Source organism: Procambarus clarkii, chromosome 47 (assembly GCF_040958095.1).
Source record: "Procambarus clarkii isolate CNS0578487 chromosome 47, FALCON_Pclarkii_2.0, whole genome shotgun sequence".
In the NCBI taxonomy this organism is placed as follows: Eukaryota; Metazoa; Arthropoda; class Malacostraca; order Decapoda; family Cambaridae; genus Procambarus; species Procambarus clarkii.
Genome location: NC_091196.1, coordinates 35,553,644 through 35,557,394, shown reverse-complemented (window position 1 = coordinate 35,557,394; position 3,751 = coordinate 35,553,644). Strand labels below are relative to the sequence as shown.

The 3,751-nt window shown below is 39.1% G+C and overlaps 1 protein-coding gene across 1 annotated transcript; it reads left to right on the top strand.

Annotated features, from left to right (window-relative positions):
• Window positions 1-1,248: 1,248 nt before the first annotated feature.
• Window positions 1,249-2,004, top strand: LOC138350918 (uncharacterized). Its single transcript, XM_069302378.1, has one exon. The coding sequence runs from the start codon at window positions 1,249-1,251 to the stop codon at window positions 2,002-2,004; it is 756 nt and encodes a 251-aa protein (XP_069158479.1).
• The last annotated feature ends 1,747 nt before the right edge of the window (window positions 2,005-3,751 follow it).

Sequence of the window (3,751 nt, the reverse complement as noted above, 5' to 3'; positions counted from 1 at the left end):
TAATAGCTAATCCTTGTGTGATAGAAGCTAGACTAACTATATAATTAATTGTGTCAACTAACATTGTAACACATTAGTTAGCCTAGATCACACTAACATATTGCTACCTTTACCTCATGTATAAAGTAGCTTTAGTGGGTCATAGCCAATTACCCACAACACTTAGACCTATACCTCACACCGAGGTGAGAATCTTTAGGTCACCAGGAGCAACAGCTCATAACTTTTACAATAACACCACCCTAACACCTGCGTTAGAGTGGCCTCACCACCTAACCATCATATACTTAGGTGGTAATGACATCCACCCCACTCGTCATCCAGCCGAGGTGATCAAACACCTCAAAAACATAATTTCTTCTTTCAAACTCATCAGTGAATCAGTAGTATTCACATTAGTGGAGCCTCGCCAACCAAGCCAAGATAATCGTTGGGGAGTAACTCCGGAATACTACCTGAGAGCTGCTAAGTATATAAATTTCAGGCTGAAAAAGGGAGTGAGATTGGATGCCACATATATACAATTTACAGCCAGACCTTACAGACAGAACCTGACTAGAGACGGTGTACATTTGTCAGGGGAATCTAGGTTGCATGTGGTTGACAAGTTAATTAACACCATCAACCATCACAAAAGGCTGTGGCTGGCAAGCCAAACTTAACTGTACATAATTGTTCACCTGTGTGTGCAAGAGCACTCTTATAAAACAAAAAAAAACAAAAATACAGCACAACTATATTACCTTATTGCACCACAATAATCTTTACCCATGTTATTAGGTAGAATTTAAGCTGAGATTGTGCTGAATTTGGTACAAGCCCAGACTAAATAATTTTATAGTTCTTAGTTAGGAATTATTACGACTAGATCTAAACTAGTCAGTGTTGTATATATTATATTATTTGTGCTGACCCTCTATAGGGTGGGATAAATTTTGAGATAACTCTGATTGGAGTGTCTCCATAATATTTCTCTTGTATACATTATTTTGTGTATCTATTTTGTGTAGTGCTGGATTTTCTCCATTAACTCTGATGGTGATATGGATGAGCTAACCGGACGAGAACTAGTGGTGAGATTCAGACAGTACACAAAGTATCTAGCTATTTCGTGTTAGGTAGGTAAACCCATAGTCTATGCAAGTATATTAGGCTATTCCCATTGATATTGAAACCCACTGAATGAGTCAATATCCCAGTTACCTCAGTAATAAGTATTTACTGACCAATCAGCCTTTACCCAACAAGATGGATACGGCTACCAAAATGAAAAGGACCCTTGTTGGTCTGAAAGGTCATTTAACTCGACAGATTAATAAATGTCAAAATCTGTCACAACAGTCAACGGTTGATTACTTTGAATTAGAGGATTTATTACAAGTTGCTGAAAGTAAATTTGCTCATATTAAGCAACACATGAATTTGTATTTGACCGAACTGCAATCAACCTCTATAGAGAGTAGTGAACTTGATGAGGTTATAGATGAGTTAGCTCAGTATGAAGAAGATATTCGAGTTATGCTTCTACCCTATAAGAAGCAAATTGCTAAAAACAAGCTGACAGTAACTTCCACTGTACGTACAGATCCTGAGGTTAAATTACCTCAAATCAACATACCCACATTCTCTGGTGATGAGAACGAAAGTTGGGATGACTTTTGGAGTAAGTTCGTAGATGCAGTAGACTCTAAAACTAACATTCCTCCAACCACTAAATTCACTTATTTACAAGGCCTGTTAAGAAAGGAAGCCTTGAAAGTAATCTCCAATATAACACTGACCAGTGATGGTTACACATCAGCTGTACAATTGCTCCAAACCAACTACGATAACAAGGAGAGAACTGTTACTGTCTTAGTTCAAAAATTGCTAGATTTACCCTCTGCTAATAATTCTACAGAGTCTCTCCAAAATTTCAGACTAGAGTTAGAGTCTTTACTCAAGGCCTTAAGCCTTAAAGTCCAAATACAGTCAGCCGAATGGATGACTAAAGTAGTTGTGTAACGAAAATTACCAAGAGAAACTTTAGATAAGTTGTGTACTATTTACAATACGACCTTTTTGACTCTGAAAGAAATCACAGAAGGTCTACATACCTTAGTCGAAAGACAAAGAGCCAATCAAGACGGGGAGAAAGTTACAAACTCCTCTACTAACTCTCATCGTAGCTCAACTCAAGTTGACACTTCGATCAAACCTAAACAGACTTTAAATAAGTCTAATAAATTCACATCAAAAACCACGCTATCCACTGGGAAAAGAAGTGGAAATGTGGGTACATATTCGGTGTCTCCTTCTGAGATAACCCACGACTTGTCTACCAAAGAGAACAAGTCAAAGAAAGAGAGAAAGTGTCTGCTCTGCAATCAAGAGCATACTGCATACCAATGCTCAGTTTATCCTACTTATAATGCTAGGATTAAAAGGTTACAGGAATTGCATAAATGCACTAGATGTATGGGTTCTCATGATCCCAAGAAATGTGCAGTACCACTACGTACTTGCAACCGTTGTAAACAGGGTGTACACCACTACGCCTTATGTAGGAAATCTCCTACACCTACTATGACCACTGGAGAGAATTTTACTAATTCTACTTCAGTGCAATATTGTAAAGTACATCACGAAGTGAATGTGCTTACTACTGAGTCAGGCAACAGTACTACCTTGCCTACTGCTCAGCTTAAATTAATAAATCGAAGATCTCGAATTACCAGTAGAGGTCTCTCTGACCAAGGTTCCCAAAAAAACTTTATCACACAACAATTGGTAGATGATTTAAATTTGAAACCTACCAAAAGTGTGAAGTTAAACATTTCTGGTTTCCTATCAAATAGTGGGCCACGTGACTACAAGGTAGTCAAATTACTAGTTAGATTAGGATCCTCTGCCAGCCCAATTCATGCGGTGGTCGTGGATAAGATTCCTACGGACTTGCAAGTCACAGGATTAGCTCGTACAGCGAGACACCTTAAGCGAAACCACATGAGGCTAGCGGATCATAAAATAAATTCAGACTGTCTCACAGATATTGGGATATTAATAGGCGCGGATCATTATTACAAGTTTATCACTGGATGCACTAGGCAACATGGTATGAATTTGTTGTCGTCCGCAGGAGGCAAATTGCTCACAGGACCCGTGCTTTTCAGACAAGGTCCAGCGCCCACAAACCAACAAACCAATAATGTAATTGTGGCGTGACTAGGCTTAGAGCAGTCACCCCTACGCTTCAGGGAAATAGCCGAGGACATTGAGTCTGACCCACCAATACATCGTTTGTGGGATTTAGATACGTTAGGCATCATCCCTGAGCAACCAAGTCCTGATGATACATGGACTTACCAGCAATATCTGGATACGGTTGTCTACTCAAATAAACAATACTGGGTAAGACTTCCATGGAAGTTAGATCATCCCCAACTTCCAGTGAATTATTTTATGGCAGCCTCACAATTGCGGTCTCAATTAACACGACTACAGAAGCAGCCAGAAAAATTAATCATGTATCACCTACTTATCCAACAACAACTTAACAATAAGTTCATTGAAGTTGTTGAACACGATGACCGAAAAGCAGGTCATTATTTACCACACCATGCTGTGGTGAAAGACTCACTGACAACACCTATTCGTATTGTCTTTAATTGCAGTGCTAAAGTAAAGCCTAATAGTGTGTCTCTAAATGAATGTCTCCAAACGGGACCTAGCCTAACACAAAGGCTACATGACGTATTGTTGCGATTTCGCA

What these genes read in the sequence shown, in the direction of transcription:
- LOC138350918 (XM_069302378.1), top strand. Translation starts at nt 1,249, where the DNA reads ATGGATACGGCTACCAAAATGAAAAGGACCCTTGTTGGTCTGAAAGGT.